At 31.4% G+C, this 23,609-nt stretch overlaps 2 protein-coding genes across 2 annotated transcripts; one reads left to right on the top strand and one right to left on the bottom strand.

Annotated features, from left to right (window-relative positions):
* Positions 1-24: 24 nt before the first annotated feature.
* Positions 25-2,033, top strand: LOC118061828 (uncharacterized). Its single transcript, XM_035075420.2, has 2 exons — positions 25-222; positions 312-2,033. The coding sequence occupies exons 1-2, from the start codon at positions 75-77 to the stop codon at positions 1,775-1,777; spliced, it is 1,614 nt and encodes a 537-aa protein (XP_034931311.1). The 5' UTR covers positions 25-74; the 3' UTR covers positions 1,778-2,033.
* A 3,023-nt stretch (positions 2,034-5,056) lies between these two features.
* Positions 5,057-6,612, bottom strand: LOC118061829 (protein BYPASS1-LIKE). The gene has a single exon (XM_035075421.2). It carries the CDS (start codon positions 6,482-6,484, stop codon positions 5,315-5,317), a length of 1,170 nt encoding a protein of 389 aa, XP_034931312.1. The 5' UTR covers positions 6,485-6,612; the 3' UTR covers positions 5,057-5,314.
* Between the last annotated feature and the right edge of the window lie 16,997 nt (positions 6,613-23,609).

Here is a 23,609-nt window from a genome sequence, read left to right as displayed (position 1 = left end):
CATTTCTTCATTGGCTATATATTAATTCCATCTCAATTTGTCTTTTTTGGAGAGAAAAATAATCCAAACGAGCCATGGAGTTAGAGCTGGGACTCAAGATCACCCATGCTAGAGATGATATCACCTCCTTCACCGGCCTTCGGGTTGCTAAAGACCATGCTGGTCCTCTCTTCTTGTCTAGAGAAACCGAGACCGTGTTCAACCTTATTGCATATCTCACAGGTAATCAATGTTAACACTTCCGAATCTTGTTGCTCTTATTGCTGTTGTGACCATGATGGATATTGTGATTAGAATTTGAAAAGGTGCAGGTTTTAGAAAGGAGAATATTGACATCAAGATTAGCGAAGATGGTAATCAGATCACAATCAGTGGGAAGAAGCCGGTTCAGGAGCTGGTGTTGATAGGGTGGATTATGCACAAGAAAGAGGTTGAGTTAAGGGCATTCAGCAAGGCTTTTCGAATCCCTCATGGTGTCGTTTTGGATAAAATCAAGGCAAAATTCAGTGACCAAGATTTGACTTTGACGATCACTCTGCCGAAATTGGAGAATGGAATTCGTGGCGTTGGGGTAGAGGAAGTGAAGGAAGAGGAGGTTGATAAAGGGAGAGGTGAAGCTACACAAATTACAGCGGATAGGGCTCCTGAAGGAGAAAGTAGAGAGCCCGAGATGAAGAAGGTGGAAGAAATCGACCAAGTTGTGCAAAAGGAGATGAACACAAGGGAAGCTGAAACAACAAGAGCAGTAGCTCTTGAGCTTTCAAGGAAAGAAAAAGATAATGAAGCAGCTAAGGAAGAAAGCATAGAGCCCAAGATTAGAACAGATGAAGAAACTGCTCAGGTCAGGGAGCAGGCAATTGATCAAGGGCAATTCAAGGAAGTAGAAGAGGTAGCTGATCACATGTCCGGTGAAAGAGACAACAGCAAAGAGATAGTAGAGGAAAAATCTGCAGAGCCAAATATTGAAAGCAAGGAAGAAAGTGAAAAGTTTGTGGAACAGAAGGTTGATGCAGGTGACAGAGTGCCTGAAAGAGTTGGAGATACAACGTTACAAAGGAAACCTGAACCTAAAGATCAGAGCGAATTAGAAGAAGCCACTCTTGAAAAGTCAGAGCCTCCTGCTACTGCTACCACAGCTACATATCAGGAAACAACAATCAAGGACTCTAAGCAGGTTAAGCCAGAGAAAGAGATTGAGCACCAAGAGCCAAAAGAGCCCACTCTAGGTGAAGAAACGGAAAGCAAGGAGCTTCCTGGTTTGAAAGAGCAGTGGAAGAAACAGGAAACTCCAGAGGCCAAGAGCGCGGATGAAGAAACATTGCCAAAACATCCAGAGCGCAATCAATTGCTACAAGCTTTCAAGGATCAAGTGACTAAACAACCAGAATCGTCAAACCAACCATCATCTCAAGCTAATCAAGAACATGCTGCAGAAGAAAATGACCCAGTCAGGGCTGAAATATCACAAGAATCAGTAAAGCTGGGAACAGAAACGAATGTTCAAGAACCAACGACACCTGGACCTGATCACAAAAAAAAGCTGGCAGATAAATCAAGAAATGATGAAGCCCAGGAAATCAACGAAGCAACAACTGATGATGTTGAAGAAGAGCATGAATCGGTAAAGGTGAAGGATCTAGGTGAAGGAGCAACAAATAGAAAGAACTCTGTTTCAAGAGGAACCAAGTTATTTCCTCCTCTTGTTGTTGCAGGATCGGCCATTCTTGTCTCTATCATAGTGCTTGTCATTAGTTGGATTAGAGCTAAGAAAAGGTGAATTATATGTAACCGAGTGGGCTTTATTTGCTTTGTTATTGTTGACAGCAATAAAATGGAGTGCATCAAAATAGTCAATCCGCTATAGAACAGCTTGAAGTTTGGCATGCGTATTAACATGCCATTGGAGCACATCATATTCGTGCATGATACTGTTCTTATTATTTCAGAATTACAGCTAGAATTGCTACAATACGAAAGAATTTTTAACTAGCACTAAGCATCAAGTTGAGACTTGCCTAATTATTGACTTAAATCCCAAAGACAACATATTTTGTTTCCCGGATAAAGTAAATCTAATTCAAAGATACTGATACTGCAATGAAATGAAGGTGCGCTATTTTGTTAGGACTAGAACATCTAGGACCAACCACTGCACAAATATTCTCGGTTGCGAAGAACATAGGTTGTTTCTGTGCTATTGATAAGCATGCATTCCTAACAAGATAGCTTCAAGAGACCCTTAATTTCAGCCATCGACCAGGAATGAACTAAATATTCAGTTATATCAACTGGAAAATAAGGGTAATTTGCTACCAGTTTGACAATCCTTTTACACATTCAGCACTGTTTTTGAGGGTTCAAGTTTTTATTTCCTGACTTCCTGCTCTCCATTCAGCAGTTGTTGGGGGGTTTTTAAGACTCCATTAATACTGTATTCATTGCAGCATATCGTCAATAGAAGTTCACTTTCATTTATCACGGAGCTAAAAGATGGTAATAGATGACCAATAAAGAGCAATTATGTTACCTACAGATCATATCAGCCAGAGAAATGAAATTAATGGAAGAAAATCAACTGAACTCTCCTGGTTAATTGGGAGAGACAAGCGACTCCACAGAAACAATACACACCATGTGCTAGCAATATCATGTGTGGTGGCTGTTTTTTTTACATTAGGCCCATGCAGTGACCGGACACGCTGTGCATCACAAGATAGAACGCCACTCTTTTGTGCCATTACAGGGACCGGTATCGTGCCGGCATCCCCACTATTTTCTCTAGTTCGAATGTAAATGTCTAATCTGCTCTCTTCAGGATGTAATGTTTCACCAACCCAACCATGCCCGGGCTGCATAAATAAATAAGAGGGTAGTGATGGGTTGCTAAAGAAATTTCCTTTAACAAACATTGATAAATAAGTTATTGGAGAGGAATAACAAGATTTAATGCTTCAGAAATCTATTATTTTCGGCCAGGCGAACTTTTTACTGTAGTAGACAAGAAATGGCCATCAAATGTACACAGTTGAATCAAGTAAACACGGATAGCAAACAGTTTCCTCAACAGTACTCAGAATTAGGCTGCGATTGATTTGTTTTATTAACTGTTACCGATCGTATGAGGACTCGTTTGTCTCAAGAGTTTCAACCACTGAAAAGCATCAATTTAATGTTTTTCAGTGGTCCTTTCTGAGACAAACGCGCTCAAAGTCTCCACAATTTATACATAAACTAATCAGAAGATTGGGTAGATCAATTATTTTGCAGACAAACCACAAGCTAACACCTGATAGGCTAAAGACCTAAGGTACTAGTGGCTAGAAATTCAGCTCTTAACGATGTTTGAAGCCGCAAGAGGGTCACTGGAACTTGAGCCCATGGCCTAGTCTGGTATCCATGAGGGGCATTGTGAAAAGAGGAAAGGAAAAGAAAAGAAATACACTATTGCCCTAGTTTATCAGGGAGATATGAAGTGGTAGTAAAAGAGCAGAACAAGTGTAAATGGCATCTTGTATTTGTAGAGAGATTCGATGAAGTGTATTCCTCCTTGAACATGGAGCTATAACCACTGAAAAGAGCATTTTTTCTCGCAAAGGAAAGGACAGAGAAGACAAGAAGGGTAAAAGGTGGGGAAGCAAAAAAATAAGAGATGTGCAATGGAAGCTTTCGTAGCCCAAAAGGTCAGAAACTCTTAACAAAGAAGCAAAGCATCGCTAGCTGGTGGTTAGAACATGGGGGGAGGGTTCATAGATTACTGGTGCGAAACAAGGCATTTGATTGCATTTGCTGTGCTGTACCTAAATTGGAATTCTTACCAATTCAGTACACAGGGTTTTCTGCACATAAAATCTACTCCATGTATAATTGTATATCCATTACTAACCTAAATAAAAATAGAAACTCATCAGAGAGTCTCATCAAGTGCCGTGGCTACCCTCTTATTGGTTGTTCATATGGAGTAGATCAAGAATGTAACATTTCTGTTTTCTAGATCAAGTAGGGTAAAAAAAAAAAAGTTAATTGTGAAACAGGCTAGTATAAAATTCAGAGGACATCAAAGGCATAATGTGCCTGCATCAGAAGAAAAAAAAGAGTTCTAGAAAGTCTTAAAATGCCTTTTATTCTAGACAAACAAATTGATGAGATTCCATTCTAGATGCAGAATGTGCATGGGTCAAAATGCTAGAAGTTTCAAGGGCTCGAGATCAGACTGAATCAAAGTAAACTACAGCAGCGGATACCACCAATTAGTTGTTCTAAGATATTATGCTAAGATATTTAACTATTTTGCAAATTGCAAGAAGAACAATATAAAAAAAAAGCCTCAGAAGTTCATATGGCCGCAAATCAAAGTCAAATGAACCTCTTAACTAATGTAGAAAGCTAGAAGCTTGACCTATTACACGTAAGACCCACCTCTGTGACAATTAAAGCAGAAACACCAATATCCTGCAGTAATTTATTGGTGGTCAGAAATTAATCAAGTAAAAAAGAAAACTTCGAAATGGAATTCTTGTCTTTATTTGCTCAAAAACAAATAATGAAATCAATAGAGTTGTGAAAAAAATAAAGATACAGAAAATGGAGGATAAACAAGATCACTCCCTGTCCTCGTCCACGGACACAACAACTGTAAGTTGAGATATGGGCAAATGCTGACATTTTTTATGAATGTTCAACCAGGTCATCAATAGAAGGTTGGGAGAGGAGCAGGCAAGTCTTGTGAAGGCAATTGCCCATATTACAATGTCAAGAGATCAACAAGTGTGTGCAAGAGAGGGAATGGATAAAAAAGACTACCTCCAGGCTCAACAGAACTTACATATCAAAACATGAAATCTCATCACATTAACAAGTACAAATGCTGTTTCTTTTTACATCAACATCTAGCTATATATAAATTCTCCAAGATCACGACGAGATAAATACAATTATTGTTAGCTTGTAATGACCAAAGATCATAACTTTAAGCAATTAAGTCTCGCCTTTTCTAATACACATAAGAGTATATGTATACCTTTAACAAAAAGCAAATCAAAATCAAGAACAGAAAATCAGCTACAACAGCAAGATGCATTTTCTATTGAGAAAAAATCGATTATACAATAGCAGAAAAGCTGTAGATCAGCAGCAACCAAGTGCTGCAAACATTTGCCCCAGTTTCCATATCCTACATTTCTTTACACAGCATATATATTGCCCCATAAATACAAGAAAATTCTCCTTTCCCTGCCCATTTATTTTCAAACCATGCCTCAAAATCATTCTCCATACCTTCATCTGCCAAATCACAAATGGCCCGTCACTCAAAACATTACTCGTGATTAGGCCTTCCCAAAGAATCAAGCCCTTCAGTCCGGCTGCGAACAATCCTATGAAACACCTCTCTCACTTGTCTTTCCAAGGGATCCAATCCCTCCTTTAAAACCTCACAAACATTTGCTAATTCCATCACTTTTTGCCTCACCTCTCCTTCTTTTTCCTCTGTTAATGGAAACTGGACCAAATCCGTCAATTCGCTCATAACCCTCGTACACTTATCCATCTGGTAAAGCTCTCTCAACAACCCACAAGCATTCCTCCTATCCCTTTTCCGCGACTCCTCCAAAATCTTCTCGTGCAACAACAAGACCGATTGAGCCCACGGGAACTGCCTAGGAATGGAAAAATGCACTTGCAATCCTCTGTCCTGGCACGGAATCGCAGCCACAAGTGCCCACATTACAAAAAGCAAAATCGTGTTCATAGAATAAACAGCCACCGCAATTCCATTAGCGGCCCCAACTTCATTTCCTCGTGGCATAACCAAATTATTCCCAATTGCCTGCAGCTGCCTGGCTGCAGACCACGACCGCGACACGCTCCACGACAACGATCTAAAATGCCCAAGATTCCTATGATGCTGATCTCTGGACGATGCTTGTTGTCTTCCAAAAGACCGATTTCTTTGAGCAAGAGTAGATGCAGTCGAATCCTTATGTTCCAACATAGAAATTGACAAATCAATCAAAGCTTTTTTAGCACGACGAAACTGACCTTCACCAAACAATCTTTGATCATCCAAAGCACACAAAACAATCTCCAAAAGCTTCTTCCAATCTCTGATCTGCTCAATTCCATCACGAATCGCGTTACAAACATCCAAAGCCTTGACAGTCCGTTCAAAATACTCCTGAACTAACCGGTCCAGCGGCGGTCTGTGGACCAACGACTTGTTATTGAACAAAATCACTCGAAACTCCTCCTGACAACACAGGAAAGAATCGAGAAGTTTCCGGATCCAAGCTAAAGAAAGCAAACGATCAGGTTCGATCGGTGATAAATCACGAAATCGGTTGGCAACTTGTTTCTGAAAGGCATCGAGTTCGAGCTCGAGAGTTGAGGTAGTTTGAGGAGAGTCCATAGAATGGACCTGGTCGCGTCGGAGACTTAAAATAGAATGTCTAAGTGATGCCGACGAGCTTTGATAGTCGGTGGCAGGCATTATCGCATCAAAATTGATTAAAGACGAGAGGTGGAGGGTGATTTTAGAGAGACAGAGGAAGAAGAAGAGGGTCTGTGAGGTTGGATGGCTGTGAGTCTGTGACTGTGAGAGAAACCCTAGGAGCGAGGGGGTTATGTATATAGGGAGAGAAATGGACCGCGTTTCATGTTAGTTGGAATTAGAAAGGTCTAATTAAACGACCTGGTTTTCTTAAATAAAAATTAACGTTCTCTCAAATTGAGGATTTTATGTTTCACTTTTTTTATAATATTCTTTCCTTTTTTTAACAAGTAGTAAGTAAAGTTCGGAGATTCTTACAGGAACAACACACACGCAGTGGACACGCCTTTGGCTAGTTGGTTAGCTTTGCAAGTGTTTTTGCTTTCTTTGTGATGGATTTTGGTCTCCGTTTAGTTATGTTCTTAAAATATTTTAATTTTTTTAATTTTAAATTAATTTTTTTATATTATTTTAATATCTTAATATTAAAAATAAAATTTTAAAAATTATTATTTTAATACATTTAAAAAAACATTTTAAAAAGCAATATCTATCACATTTTTAAACAATACATCTTATTTTATTTTACAATTTTAATTAGTGTTGTTGCATTTAAATATCTTGAATTAAGTCGTTTTACTTATTATTTTTATGCAGGGTTTTATATTATTTATTATTGTGATTTAAATGTTATTTTTTATTTGAAAATATATTAAAATATTTTTTTTTTAAAATTCATTTATAAATATAATACATATAAAAACATTAAAAAATTATTAAAAAAAAAAACATGTGGCTAGCAGCGGAACAAACACAGCCTTGAAAAGGAGGAGATGGAAGGGTGTGATGTCTGCCACGTGATGGGTTCCGGTGAGGGAATGTAGAAGACGGAGTCTTGGAGAGGGGGGAGTGTACACGTGGAAGGTACCGCTGGGTCTTCGTTGGCGCGTAAGAGCGGAGAGCTAGAGAGAGGGCTTGGTCTATGACTGCATCTAGAAGAGAGTGACTGACGTGTATTAGTTTTCTGAACTTATAGGACGAGATTACCCCTGCCTGTAAAAGCTTGTCAATTGGCTTTTATTTCTTTTTTTAAAATAAAAAAAAAAAACCCGATCGTTAATCCGTTATTAGCAAGTTTCATATTCGTTGAAAACTGATTTTAAATAGATCCATTTACCTATCATATGGTATGCCAGTGAATTAACATAAAAAATGAAAAAAGTTGAGGTAGGTAAAAAGTAAATAAAGGGAGATGATATAGACTGGACCGGCCTACAATATATATATATATATATATACACACTAGCTTTGATACCCGCGCGATGCCGCGGGTTATTTTTTTTATATAAAAAATATTTTAAAAAAATAAAAATATAAAAATCTTGGGTTTTTCTGCAAAGTTATATCCAAGAATCTTGGGTTTAACTGCAACGCCTGATCTAAGAGTAATATTTATAATATTAATAATAAAATTAAACTTGCATGACTCAAGTTTAAGTGAGTCCTGGCTGTAACACCGACCCAAGAATATTGATGTGGGTCTGGCTATAAGGTCGTGTCATAAAAGTGTAATAATTAAATAAATTAATTAAAAAAAACAAAGAAAAAAAATCAACAGAAAGGAAAAAAACTAATGAAAAAAACAAGAAAAAGAAATTGAATTAATTGGGTTAACCCTTTAAACCAGGTTATCCCGTAAAATCTGGGATTTGCATCATGAAAGTTTGATAACTAAATAGAAAAAAAAAATAACGGGTTTACCCATCAAACCAAGTTAACCCGTCAAGCCTAGGATACGTGTCATGAAAGTATGAAAATCTAATAATTAAATAGAAAGAAAATTAATTTGAACAAACTAAATTAAATGAAAAAAAATAACTCGCCAAATCAGGTTAACCCATCAAACCCGAGATTCGTATCATGAAAATATGATAACTAAATAAAAAAATTTAACATTAACAAACTAAATCAAACAAAAAGAATTCATTAAAAAAATTAAAAAGAAAAAAAACAGTTATATAATATAATACAATATAATAATAATTATAATGAAAAAAACGTGGAGAAAGCTAAAATTAAAGCTAAATTCTCAACCAACTCAATATTAAAAAAATAAATTTAACAAGGATAATTTAAAAAAATAAACATGTGGGGGAAACACTGCAGCCAAACAAAAATCATGTAAGGGAAACATTATAAATCCATAGTGTTTTTTTTTTAAAAAAAAAAAGTTACAAAGCTAAGTTCTCAACTAGCTTAATATATATAAAAAACCGACAAAGGCTATTTAAAAAAAAAAAAAAGAGTCAATTTTGGGTAAAAAAAATGAAAAAAAAAAAAACAAAACATGTAAAAAAGGAAACAAAAGCGGAAAAAAAAGCACATGGGGAAAGCTACAATGTTTTAAAGAAAAATACAAAAAAACTAAATTTTCAACCAGCTCAATAGTAAAAAAATAAAATCAATAAAAATAATTCTGAAAAAAAACAAAAAAAAATATGTAAAAAATGACAATTTTGGAAAAAAAAAAAAACAAATAAAAAAACATGTGGGAAAAACTAAAGCTAAATTATCAGCCAGCTCAATATTGAAAAAATAAATTCGATAAAGATAATTTTAAAAAAAATATATATAGGGAAACACTGCAGTAAAGCAAAAACCATGTAGGGGAAACACTTGTAGCAATCAATATTGTTTTTTTTTAAAAAAAAAAATAAAAAGCTAAATTCTTAACCAACTTAATATAAAAAAAAAATCTACAAAGATCATTTGGAAAAAAAAAAGAAAATAATGTATGAGAATACTATAGCAATCCACAATGTTTTAAAGAAAAAAACTACATAATTAAAATTTCAACCAGCTTAATATTTAAAAAAATTAGCAAAGATAATTTTGAAATAAAAAAATAAAAAAGAAGAAGAAATAAATTTTTGGGAAAAAAAATATAAAAAAAACATGTAAAAAAAAACAAAAAAAAAACCTGCTAAAAAAAAATCAGACCCAATAGCCTTGTATGCGGGTCTAGCTGCAATGTCATGTCATAAAAGTGTGATAATTAAATAAATTAATTAAAAAGAAAAAAAACCAATTGAAAGAAAAAAACTAATGAAGAAAAAGAGAAAAAATCTGAATTAACTGAGTTAAGCTGTTAAACCTTGGATTCGTGTCGTGAAAGTTTGATAACTAAATAGAAAAACAAATTTAACGGGTTAACCTAGAATTAACTGGACTAACCCGTTAAACCAGGTTACCTATCAAACCTAGGATCCGTGTCATAAAAGTCTGATAACTAAATAACAAACAAATTGAACATTAACAACCTAAACTAAACGAAAAAAAATTGATTAAAAATTAAAAAAAAACAAAACAAAAGACATAAGTCTGTTACTAATGAGGAAAAAAAAAAAAATCTGAAACAACTGAGTTAACCTTTCAAATCAGGTTAATCCGTCAAACCTGAGATTCGCGTCATGAAAGTTTGATAACTAAATAGAAAAAAAAATTGATGGGCTAAACGAAAAAAAAATAACAAACTAAATTAAATGAAAAAATTTGATTAAAAAGGAAAAAACAAAAAAAAATTTGGGTTAACTCGTCAAATTAAGTTAACCCATCAAACTCGAAATCCGTGTCATGAAAGTATGATAACTAAATAAAAAAAAATTTTTCACATTAACAAACTAAATTAAACAAAAAAAATTCATTAAAAGAAAAAAAACACAAAAAAAAAACTAAAAAAAACCCATAGGCATAAAAAAAAAAAAAAAAAAAAAAAACGCTTTAGCTACAGTATTTTACCAACACGTTTTTAGTATATTATTAATAATAATAATAGAACTCGATGATAGGGTATTAAATTAATGCAAGATTAGTTTTCGGCTCCTCCAGAATGAGAATCCCTTGTTTCGTACTTACGTTTGTTTTGTACTTATATTCAACGTTTCTGGTGTCGTATCTGGTACAAAACGATACCCCGTTAGAATGCTTTTAATACGTGCATAAAAAGGCGCACGATCATTTTAAGTGTAAAATAATGAAAAAGAGAATAATCTCAAATATTAATTTAATATTATGATTTGTTTTTTATTTATTTATCCATGTTCAAAGAATTTATTTTTTCTATGCAACTGGGATAGAAAAAAAATATATATTTTTAGTTATTACCCGCATTTTATGTCCGCTCTATACTAGGTGGTTCATATTAAGAATGATCCAAGAAATTTTGCAATAATTAAAAAAAATATTAAAATAATAATATATGACCAGACTAATTTTAACTAACTTATTTTTTTTATTTTAATTTTATTTTTTTTCAGTATTTTATCTTTTAGATTTGATCTTTATTTTTTTATTGTTATTTTTTATTTGAAATAATTTATGAAATTAATTTTTTTAAATTTCATTATCCTTTAATTTTTTTTATTTATCAGATTTAATTTTTATTTTTTTTAATAAACTTGAAAAAAAAAATATTAATTAATTACTTACCAGCTTATATTTTATTATACAGTGAAATATTAAAAAAATTTTTTCTAACGGAGTCTAAATTAGACGTTGCAAGAGAATCTCCCTTTCCTTAACAGCAAGACCACCCTGCTTCACGTGTGGATTGCTGCTTTCTAGAGGCATTGAACTTGGATGAACATGAAACATGACTAGGTGAGCATGGCAGTGTGATTTTCTAATTAATTAATATGACTTAATTCTCTATTCTTTTTTAGTAACTCTTCTTATTTTGCAAAACTAATTAATTTACGAGTTTTTCTCAACTAATTAATTTTAGCATATCAACTTGATCGGTATGATTGAATAGGAAAGTTCATCCATTACACAACAAGAAAGAAGGAAAAAATTTCTTCATTATAAGAGAATGTCAATTTACTTTTTAGAACAAGAACAATGAAAATTTAAATAGTTCATATTTTTATCCGCCTTGATGACATTTTTTTTTTATGTATAGGCATTCTGATTTTGTCCGGGTTTCAAAACTCAAATTGTATAGTTTTAAGCCTCTATTTAATATTATAAAAGCGATTGTTTTTTAAAATATTTTTTATTTGTAATGTATTGAATTAGTTTTTTTAAAAAATATTTTTAATATTAATACATTAAAATAATTTAAAAATACTAAGAAGTTAATTTAAATAAAAAAAATATATTTTTTTTACAAAACCACTTCCCAACCACAAAAATCGTCATTAATTCAGTGCAACTATAGAATTATTTTATTTTTTCTTTTGGAGGTTTCGAATTATTTTAGTAGGTGAACTGTTATTTTCAATAGAGTTCTGAATACATCTTTCACCATGCAACCATTTTTTTAACCAGCAGAGAAATTTGACCGGTAGATTAAAGTTCTCTCTCTCTCTCTATGCACACACACACAAGGCTGCATTTGTCTTGTAGGATTTTTATTTTTTAAAATTAATATTAATGTTTGGACTAGTTTATATATATCTAGATTAATTTAATAAACTCAAAATTTATCAGTTAATAAATATCCTTTGAATATTCTTGTAAAATATTTATTCATAGTAGTGATTGGCTAATAAAAACATTTCTTTTGAACCACAACTGATGCATGCTAAAATGTGTACAAATAGTTTTTTCCTCCGTTTTCTGTGCCGTTCTACAAATAGTATTCATCACAAGCCGCATGCCTACATTGTGGAGTATACTACTCTAATGACTCATCCTCTAATTACTAATTATTTTAGATATTTTTTAAAATTAACATGATAAACATAAAAAAAAAAATTAGTAAAATAATACAATTTTTTAAAAAAATTTGATGATTCACTTGACCTGAATGTGATGGTAAATAATAATAATAATATTGATAATAAAATCATACCTCATGTTTCAAAATTTTAAAATGCTTTTTGGTTTAATTTTGTTATTTCTAATGATTGGGTATTTGTTATAGACGTATGCCAAAAGGGTATGAAATTGGAGTCGAACATATGTTCGGTGGTAAAATAAGTTGGTTAATGCAATTAAATAATGGCACATTGAACATGTTATGGGAGGGTTGGAATGTTGCATTTTATTTTTGTAATACTAGGAAAGAAAATAAAATTCACACAATTGCATCCCGGTAGTTAAATGTTTGTTGTACTGGATTTAATATCTAGAAGAAGAGATTAATTATTGATGATGCTATGGCAGAGAATAAGGCCATTCAAAGCATTTCTTAACAAATTATGAACCCAAGCTATAAATCTAAGAGAAAAAATCAAAATATATAAAAAAAAAGAAAAATATTAAAAACAAGATGATGAAAAATATATATAAAAAAATATGTTAGAAACTTTTCCTTCACTTTTTTTTATAGTGGTTTTTTAAAGTTAAAAAATTAAAGAATTAATTTTTATTATTATCAATCTTTAATTAACCATCATAAAACAAGAGTTAAATTTTTTTAAAAAAAAAAACTAAGATTTTTCTAGTAAAATAGCTAAGAATTTTTTAAGATCAACTTGTTAACCTATAATTTATTTAAATTATATTAATTAAATAAATCTTAAGTACTTTATGGACGCATGAATAATTCACAAGTTGCACAAGACAAACACCAAATAAAATTACATGCATAAAAAACGCCTACGTATGTGTGTGGCAACAAATAAAGCGTCAGCATCGGACCTGACGGCTGCTGAAGCTCTGACCCCATTGTATTTTATTGCTGGGGCCATCAAGTTGTGGTCCCTAGAATATAATAACCCATACGTGTCCTTCGCTGCCATCATTATGTGGATGACGTGTAGTGAAACGAACAGCTCAGCCTTTCTCTGCACGTCTCTTGATAAATTTATTCAAGAAGATCAGGGATATGCTCTTAGCCTAAGAAACAACGACCAACATTTAATTTTATTATTTACATCACAAATAAATTGCTGATATCAATCTCTCCGAGCACTTGTTGGTAATGGTAGAATGCGTTGCCTCGTTTGGATCTGTTTCTTGATTCTTGGTCAACTATTACAATATAAAACTCATGGTATTGATTTAAAAATATATTAAAATAATATTTTTTTAAAAAAATTATTATAGTAATAACGTGTAAAAAAAGCAAAGAAATTAATTTATTTAAAACAAACACAAATTCAAATCATGTCTAAAGAACAATTCAATATTAAATTTCATTGCCGATGTGACTTTTTCTTTGTTTCCAAGATTGCTAAAACTAGAAATATCCCGACATGTGTTGTTCATTTAAATGTCCCATCCATAAATTGGAAAGTCGGTATCGTCTTGACAATAAAATAAGAGGCGCACATACGAGACGGGCTATTTATTATTATTATTATTTATTATGTATTGGATCAATTTATATATTTTAATTAATTTTATGAATTTGAAATTAATAATTATGTAAATTTTTGGTAGCTTCTGAGTTTTGTAAGACTCAAACTTTTAATTTAGAAAATAAATTTAAAACATGACTAATTATATAAGTTTTAGTGATTTGTAAATTGATAATTTTTAAAAATTAAAACTAAAATTCAACTAATTAAACTATATAACTTGCTTTTCGGTTATTAATAATTGAGGAGAGAGGTAGTGGATGTTTGGTTTTATATTTTAAAAATAAAAATAATAAGTTTTATTGTTTTAAAAATACCATAATGATCGCAGCTGAAGAGCTGTTGGTTGAACTGGCGATCTTCCCGATTTTCTGAACACGACAGTCCAGAACGCCCTCTGACAAGCCTCGTCCGGACAGAACAGCGGTCTAGAATCTAGATCCACTACAGTTCTTGCTTTAGGTAAATTGACCCTTGAAAAATCCACAAAAAAAATAAAAAATAAAAAATCCAGAAGGACTGCAGCCCTCGAAAAGAGAAGAGGTCCGTCCAGTGGTCCACCGTGCCTAGCCAGAAGGCTCTATCAAACTGTGCACTGTCAGTTGCTTCAAATCCAGAAATGTTCAATGTCATACATAGATTGATGTTTGACAAGAAAACACATGGAAAAAAAAAAGAGAGGCTTAGAATTCAGATACAAAAAAAGTTCAAATATTTAGTTATGGATTTGCTATCTTGACGAGAAGGCATGAGGCGGCGAAGATAATTGACTTGCAGCCTCCGTTCCATCTCTATCTCTGGAATTTCGTTTTCGCAATAAAGCCATTAATCTCGCAAGTTACAATAAATTTCTCCGCCAAATCGACGTCATGGAACATACAACAATTAAATTAAACAAATGGTTTTTTGAATTTGTTGGACTCCTGAAGCAGACAGAAGATAAATACAACAATTAAATAAAGAATAACAATATTTTAATAGATTAAAGAAATTGCAGGTGTGAACTCTAAGTTCACTAGTTATTTTTTATTAAATAATGATAATAAAATCTGTTATTTTAAAAGGTTTACAAAGTCTTCAAATTTACAAAGTCTAGATCAAAATCTATCTCAATTAAGAAATAAAAACAAAAATAAAATTACAAAAAAAAAAGGGGCATAAAATCCAAAATAAATAAGAAATCTAAAAAAAAAAAAAAATTACAAAAAAGAGTCAAAACTAGGGGCACAAGATTTTTAAAATCTAAAGATTCGATAGTTGTGTAATAATGCAATGACTACAATAGAAAAAACAATCTCTAAAATTTCTACAAAAATTTAAACGCGCAATCTAACTATTGATAAAAAATTATGGCTCTTATGTAAGTTGTTATTCTGGTCTAGCATGATCAAACTTTCTCTTGGCATTGACCAGACCACTAATTCATAAATACATTTACTAGGCCATCTTTATAATATGTCTGAAAAATATTTTTATTTATGATAGCAGATTCATACCTGATTTTTAAGAATTGCACTTATTATTGCAAGTTCCCAAATACTTTAATAATTTTATTTAATTTTTTTTTTAATTTAATTCGGTTTGTTTAAGATTTTAAAAATAATAATAAAAAAAACCAATTCAAGCTAAATAAAAAATTCTGACTAAAAAAATTCATTATTAAATCAAAGCCTATAAAAAATAGCTCAATTAAATAATAATCAATTCAAATTTAAATTATTTGATTTTAACAAACATAAAATTGAACCAAACAAAACCAAATTTAGCAATTTAATTATTTTATTCGGTCCAATTCACAATCAATTTTTTTGGGTTTGGAATTAAATTAGATCGTTTAACCTTTGGTGGTAGGAGTTGATTATATATTTTTTTCTTCTCGAAGAAGTCAAGTGGTGCCTTGACTGGAGGATCAACGACTGCTTGAAATTACTGGTAATAAGGATTGCTGCTTAAAAAACCTGATGCCTAAGCAGCAGCGTCCAATCCGAAAGATGAGAACATATCCGAACAACCTCGAAGGATATCCATTTTCAAGGATCCACCACCATGCTTATTCACTCCCTTTTTCAGGACCTGCTGTCATGTTTATCTCACTCTTTTTATCAGCCAAGAAGATGCTACCAGAAGCACACCAACCGCCCATTACATCCTCGTTGGAGCACTGCAACAAGGATTGACATGTAAGAGAGTGAGTCGGCTCGCCCATCCCATTTTAAAACAGCATCAATGGTGATGTATTAGCTAACTAGAAAGGCAGCTTAGTTCATGCAAGCCCAGCTCACAACAGCAGGGCTGGAATTACTTGGCTGAGGCAGAAGACAATAACTTGAGAAGTACCAAATAATAACATTAGAGGAGCTAGACTTTCCAGATACTTGTTCTAGCACACTGCTTTGATGGAACTACACAAGTTAAAGAGTTACGACACTCCTATTTTCTTCATGTGGGCACTTGGCAGCCACATGGATCCAGTCTCATTTTCTGGGTCTATACTTCAAAGCTTTTTATCTACCATTTTCTATACCTGAAAGGTTTCTGACAAGCCTTTAGAGTTCTCTACTTAAAGAAGTTTTTTGTTCATAAGCAATTTCACATTCTAGCAGTTTACAGATGATCATACAAGGCGTATCTATATTCAGAGAGCATGGAGAGTTTTGGTGTTTCAGCATCGTAACTTGCTGTGTGTTTCTGTGTTCAGGAGAATTCCCCGTCCTCTTTGTACATTTTCTCCTTATTCTAACACAATTTCCTTCTCCATGCACTTCAAGAACATGTATATTTGGCAGTTTATAAAATACCTTTCTTTCCATATGGCAACAAAGCAAAAGCAATTATAGTTTCAGTTCTATTTTGTTTTGTCGTCTTTACGAAGAGAGTGAAAACGCCCCCAATTGAACAAGTGGGGATGGCCAAAAGACAACAGGGGGAAGCAGAAGCTTTTAAAGGCAACTGAAATGGAAACTTACATAGGACTAAAAAATGCTGAGCAAGAAAAGCAGTAAAACGCAAGGAGATTAGCTGTCGTAGCTTCAAAAGCAATCACCTCATAATCAACCCCTTGGATACAAATGTAATCGGGGTGAAGCAATGAGAATGCAAGTCCAGTTATCTGCAGTTGTAGCAAAAGCAAAACAATTTAGGATGAAGCATTAAAACCAAGAAGACATGGAGCTTCAGTATAAACATTGTAAATGCTGGCATATGTGGCCAGAAAACCCCGCTCTTAATCTTGAAAACCATTACATTTTCGTGTTCAAGAAAAACAATAAACCTCATGAATGAAGTAATTTATGAAATGAATTTGAACAAGCGAGATCCCTTTAAATGCAGGAAAGTGAGAGAAGAGGATCTGTAAGGAGCAAACTTGCACTAGACACTCACTTGAGGAGTTTATTTTCAGCTTCGGTTTTTCTCTTCTTTTGTCTAATCTCCAGTGAAACAATCAAATCATGAACATGTATTTTTTTTTTTTATAAAGATACTAAATACGCAAAAAATCAATAAACAAATACTACAACAGTGGTTTTTCTTTTTCCTTCCATTGTTGATACAACAGCTGAGTCAAAACATGGAGAAGAGCTTGAAAAGACAAGAATTTGAGGGGAGAAAATGATCGAATAAAAACAGGCCTCATATTTTGAGCAATCTGCCCATCTGGAAATCGGCGACCATCGACGTTCAAGATGTAAGTGTTTGGAACTCAGTTTAACTTATATTTTTAAAAATAGAGTTTTTTTTAGTCACTTTCTGAATAATGATGTGCTAATATTAAGAGTATTTCAGTTATTTGAAAAGCAATCGCTACCACCAAATACGCTCGTAAACATTAATAAGGTATTCATCTTGAATACAACCAGAAATTAAGAGGACTTTATAAATAATGTGTTGATCAGAAGAATAAATATGCAATCATTGATAATCTAGCCATTATCTGCCTAAATCATCACCATAACAGAGAGTTTGTGTATAATTTATCAAGAGTAATAAATTTAAACCTTTTAAAAATAAAAAAGTTTAATGATAATAATCATACTTGATTGACTGGAAATCCTAAAATCTATATTGAAATGGAAAACCAAGTTATACAATAATAATCTCGGTATCATTAGAAAATTATTATTTCTTTATTTATTTTTATTATGAAAAAAATGTTACTTGTAGCATGATAAAAGTTGAGCTTGAGTTTTTAATATTTTTCATATCTTTGTAAACCATGTGAAATATAACAGAATACTTTTAATAAAAAAACATCATATATAAGTGAGAAATGTGATTATCCATCTCTTTTATAATTTTGAATAAATATTAAATTCTCTAAAGCACTCATGAATCCAAAAGTTATTTAGAACTAAAATAAATACAATATTAAGAACCAAAGAAAATCTCTAGGTAGAGAACTATGTGAGTACTATTTATTGTTTTAGTTTACACAAAAGATTGAATAGTTCAAGATATTGCATTCATTATTTAGCCAAGTAAATCTGATAGTATTTCACTATAAAAGGTTCAAAGTCAAAAACTACTTATCATGATATAGTAATCTATCAAATCAGTATCTCTCAATAAATCTTTGAGTTGCTTTCAAACTTGTGAGATAATTTTCCTTCTATGGGAGGATTGTTGAAAACTTGTTTTAATTAAATAAATTATGAGTAAATGAGAAATTAATCTCAAAAAACCCCAGGCTTTTCCATTATAAAACCCTTGATTTTTCTATATTTAATTATTTTTTTGTAATTGTTAATCAAATGTTGATAATAGTAGGAATTGATTATTATTAATTCTTCAATCTTTTAGCTTTTAAAATTTAGTAAAAAAAGACGGTGAAGAAAAAGTTTCTAACTTGAGTTTTTCATATTTTACACTCTTTCTCGTCTCATTTTTAGTGTTTTTTTTCTTCTTTTATAATACTTTAATTTTTTTTCAAATCTAAGCTTAAATTCATCTTATTAAGAGATATTTGAGTTGCATAATATTTAGTTCAAAGATCCTTGTTTAAAAATGTATCTAAATCAAGGTGGTGTTGTTAATTTTGAAAAAAATATATTACAAACATACTAGTTGTACAAAGGAACAAATGATTCATCATTAACAATAATAAGATCCATTACTTTAAAGTGTTTCATCAAATATCCTTTTTGTTTTAATTTAAACACAATTAATTTTATTATTAGCATATGCATGATATGATTTTTTTTTATATCAATTACAAGTTTGAATTATATGTTTAGCATGTATGCTATATTTTATTATTATTTTTGTGTTAAAATGCTATGTTATGCTTTTACATGCTTTATATTGGACATCTTTTGTTTAGCATTTGCATGAGACAATAAATCGTGGTTTTACATTTCTTTCATTCTCAAGTCACACAGCGTCAACTGCAGTAGAGATGAAAACAGAGCAGCACGATATGTATATAAATAGGGAGAATGGGAAAATATAGAAACACAATCTTACCTGGCAGCCCTCAGCAACGGCTAATATAAAATTTCCACTCCGATGGTCTGAATTCTCCAAGAAGTCTTGAAGTAGAAAAAAATTCAGGAATTCTAAAGGACAGAGAAATTTTAAAGGGTGGGATGTTCTATGTTGGCCATGGATCTATTTTAGATTGAAGGTGTTCCCTTCGGTCTATTCAATAAATCACTCTATATTAATTACTTCTAAAAGAAAACAAATCCCTTAACAATTAACCAAATGGACTCCGGCCAGCACAATCTCTACCATCCCTGAATCACAGATCCCGCCACTCTCTTCTTTAAATTATGAAAAATACAATACATTTTTTTCTAACTGTGTATTTAACTCCGGTACCGGAACAAACAGCATTTACTACTACTCATGTTAGATTGTTTGACAGTATGATTGCAATTGCTTTTTAAATATCTTTTCGTGCCAAAATACATGCTAATGATATTTTTTTGATTTTTTAAAAATTATTTTACATATAGCACATCAAAATGATTTGAAAATACTAAAAACATATTAATTTAAAGTTAATAAAAAAAAATAAAAAAATTTCAATTTTTTTTAAAATACTTTTGAAACACAAAAACAAGCAGTCTCACACGACTATACGCTCATGGATGTCTTGGGTCATAGACATCAAAGCTTTGTGTAAGAGCTGCATGCTACGACGGCCTGGAACTAGAGATGATGAAGGCACAGAATGTTCGGACAGGTAACAGAGACTATCATTTATGTTTGAAGGAGCTGAATGTAAAGCAAGCAACAAGGATAAATCTGAAATATGTAATCTAGTAAAATTCCATACCAATGATGTTTAAAAACAATGTTTTCATTGCAAAATCAGTGTCGCTAAAGAACTTGCAGTCAAGTTCTCACACCAACTGTAGTTCTGTCCAAAATTCCAAGTTTCTAATCCCATTGAACAAAAAACATAATATCTGAAGCACGAAATCATAAAGTTATTGATGGTTGATCAAAAGCATAAAGCAACTGTAGAATTTTGAAATGGGTTTTCAATCTCTCGCTGGTTCAATTGATATTGAAATGATGTTCACTATGGCTAGAGTATATATCAACACACTCAAAATTAGTGCAATAAAGAAAGCAATCACCGTGGACCATTGACTTGGATTGAAGCAAAGGCCTGCCCAGTTGCCTTCTCCAGCACCAGAACCTTGAGGAAATGATGAACAAGTAAGCTGTATAATATATGAAAATAACAGAAATCCATTTTGATAAGACGCTTCTACTACTCAAAATCAGTAACAGAGACAAAAAAATGAAATCGATGGTACCTTCATAATAAGAAGCTACAATAAGACACGATGAACTAAGCTGATAAGCGAAATAGAGGGCTTCTTCTGCAAATTTGCAACAGCCACGTACTCAGAATGTGATGAAATACCTGTGTTTGTACATGAATGAGAAGGCTTTCTTTCCCTTCGCCGACAGAAGAATCGTCCACAGGCATCTTTGTAAGAGATAAGACAAGATCTGAGCAGAAGCCAACTTCTGAGGACACAAGATCAGCATCCAAAATAAACATCAATGGATTGGATGATGGAACTTGCTAGTTGGAGTACTCGTTCATCCTAAGTCATTGTTGCACTGTTCTCATCAAAACCACACATCCCATAAAAAAAATGCTTTTACCAACACATTTAAGTTCAGTACTTTCTTTCTTCGGAAGCTCTTTTAACCCTTTTCACAATTTGATTCTTTTTATCACCCCATTTTGAGCTTTCATAACTGCAAATTCCCACAGTTATTCTCACAGTTGAAAATTGGTATTCATATATTATGTTTTTATTTTATTGATATCATTATTCAGCTTGACAGGTTGTTTTGGTTGATTAATCTGGCTTGAATTGAATAGTTTTTTAATTAAATGTTTTTTTTTTATAAAAACTAAACGAGGAGGGAAAATCATTCTTCAACAAAAAGTAATGTTCATTGAAACAATATTTTTTTAATTTTTTTCTTTCAATTTCATCTAACATTAGGTTTAATGGAGATTAAGTTTTATAATTTATTTTAGTTTGTTTTATATCCTAGTATCATAAGCTGAGCTGCGGATTAAGTATTTTGACTCAAGATTTTTTTGTTCTTTTGTATTTTTTTTTCAATTTATTTCACCACGAACGCATGACCCGAGTCAAGGTTTTAATGAGTTGACTCGGGTTGACTCGGATCTTTTTTGTTATTTTTAATTAATTTTTTTCTTCAATTTTACTTTTCAATATTGAATTTTGATTGAGAATTGAAATTCATAATTTGTTTTCATTTGCTTTATATTGGTTTATTTTGGTTTAACGATAAAGGTTTGATAGGTTAACCATGGTTAACGTAGGTTTTTTTTTTTTTAATTTTTTTTTAATTTTATTATTCAATATTAGGATTGATTGAGAATTATACTTTAATGTGTTTTTTTTACTTATTTTCTATGAGATTATCACAGTCTTATAACTTAGATTAAGGATTTTACATGTTAACATTAGTTGATTTAGGTCAATCTAATATGTTGTTGTTTCAATGTTTTTTTTTTTTTTTAAAAAAACATACTTTTCTTGAAGTTATTTTAATTAAACTATGTTTTTTTTCTTGATTATCCAAATTATTTTTAAACATATCAAGTTATTTTGGTAATATGGTCAATCCCTGCATGATTGAAGTTTTCTTTACTTCTTAAAAACATGTTAGTAATGTCTTAATATTTTTTTAATATTAAAAAAATTTAATTTAACACGTTATACTAATTAGTAAAAAAAAAAAACCATAGAAGTCTATACTCTATAGTCTATTGTGCTGCATGCCTCTGGTGTTGTCATGTAAAAAGTGGCACTTAGTAACCACTCTGCGAGTCTATTGAAGTCTCTTCTCCTTGGTAGTATGTAGGACCGCAAAACTTAAATCCAGTTAGGTTTCAATTAATCCAGTGCTCCACCAAACTTTGTCGTATCCGTGTCTGAATTAATTGTGGGCGGAAAAAAAGATAAATAAAAACGGAACTTTTGATCGTCATTTTATGTTATGTTTATAGGAAAACTATTTTGAGAAAGAAAAACGGAACTTATGTTTATAGGAAAACTTGTAGACCCTAGCTATGTCCAGGCTAAAAAATAAAATATTTAAATGATGTAAACATATTAAAAAAATTTATAATTTAAATTATAGGCCTAAGTGAATTAAATAAGTTGATTTTATTTTAATTACATGATAAAATATTTGGTAATAATAATAAATGAACCAAACTAGAAAAAATATTTTTTAAAAGGAAATAAATGGTATATAGGTCAATTCTCAACCTATTAAATATAGAACGATGAAATTAAAAAAAAAAAAAAAAAAAGAGCCATACGGGTCAATTCTAAGTCAACACGAATAAACTTGTAATCCAGTAATCAAGTTCGAGCCAACTCAGATTAACTCGCTAAACTCGCAACCTAAATTATGATATTAGGAATATCCCAATAAAAAAATGATGAAGAAAAAAATTAATATTAATCCATGTTAATTTTTTAAATTTGTAACCTGATTCATTAAATAAAAAACATGTTTTAAATTTTTTTTGTTTCAAGATTAAAGTTGTTATTTTACTATATTTAAAAACATTAAAACATTAAAATATCCTTTAATGTAACTTTTTAAAAAAACTGACTTTGAACTGTGCTACAAAACTAAAAAAACACATATATCCCTGTTTAATTCTTCAATAACTAATGGCCACTTAGAAAAAACATAAATACCCCAATAGCCAGGCATTCCTGTTTAGCTCTCTGTTTTAAAAATTAATTTTGAAAAAAAATTATTTAATTTTTTTATTTTAAATTAATATATTTTTGATATTTTAAAATCATTTTGATATGTTGATGTTAAAAATAATTTTTTTTAAATTAAAAATATATATTATTTTAATATATTTTAAAATAAAAAAATACTTTTAAAAAATAATCACAATCAAACACACCGGACTCTTGTTAATTCTTGATGAAGCAAAAATCCAAGAAAATTATCCCAATATATAAACTAATAAAAAGGCAAAATAATAGCTGTCCTTGGATCAATTTTCGTATGAGATTTTTCTATTGTAGTCTGCGAATATATATATATATATAGCAAATTATTAACAACTTGAAAAAGAAAAAAGTTAAAATTTGATACCAATGAGGTAAGACATGTCAAAAACCATGAACACAAAAGCTGATCATGGGATTATATATAGCGTGGAGAAGTGGAACATGCATGGGTGAAGTTACAATTTATTTTTATATATTTTTATATTTTAAAAATTTATTATTATTTTTTTATTTTAAATTAATATATTTTTTTAATATTTCTATATCATT

The sequence above is a fragment of the Populus alba genome, chromosome 5 (genome assembly GCF_005239225.2).
Source record: "Populus alba chromosome 5, ASM523922v2, whole genome shotgun sequence".
Classification (NCBI taxonomy): Eukaryota; Viridiplantae; Streptophyta; class Magnoliopsida; order Malpighiales; family Salicaceae; genus Populus; species Populus alba.
The sequence above is the reverse complement of the archived record's forward strand: the minus strand, read 5'-3'. Positions and strand labels throughout refer to the sequence as shown.